At 66.9% G+C, this 287-nt stretch overlaps 1 protein-coding gene across 1 annotated transcript in view; it reads right to left on the bottom strand.

Annotated features, from left to right (window-relative positions):
• Nucleotides 1-287, bottom strand: part of CRTAC1 (cartilage acidic protein 1) — a gene marked incomplete at both ends in the record, with an annotated part of 7767 nt that overhangs the window by 2387 nt on the left and 5093 nt on the right. The window contains one exon of the mRNA XM_008935396.1: nucleotides 58-253. Coding sequence (XP_008933644.1) covers nucleotides 58-253 — 196 coding nt within the window. The remainder of the gene's footprint in view (nucleotides 1-57; nucleotides 254-287) is intronic.

The raw sequence follows: 287 nt of genomic DNA, 5'->3' as shown, positions 1-287 counted from the left end.
CCCCCCCGGTTCAGGATGCGGCCCCCCCCAGCCCCCCCGTCCCCGCCGGGCTCCTACCGGAAGAGGCGGTTGGCAGAGGAGCCACGGTTAGCGATGTTGTTGAAGAAAACCTCCAGCTCCTGGTCGTTGTCAAAGTCCGCTGCGATGACGGTGCGGACGGGGGAGGGCATGGAGAACTTGGGGGTGGCGATGTCCTGCGTGAGGGATGGGCACGGGGTGACAACAAGCACAGGGAGTGCGACACCGGGTCCCGCGGGCTTTGGGTCCCCTCCTTGCAGGGAATGGGT

Source organism: Merops nubicus, unplaced genomic scaffold (genome assembly GCF_000691845.1).
Source record: "Merops nubicus isolate BGI_N331 unplaced genomic scaffold, ASM69184v1 scaffold25232, whole genome shotgun sequence".
In the NCBI taxonomy this organism is placed as follows: Eukaryota; Metazoa; Chordata; class Aves; order Coraciiformes; family Meropidae; genus Merops; species Merops nubicus.
Note: the sequence above shows the minus strand (reverse complement) of the source record. Positions and strands in the feature narration are given on the sequence as shown.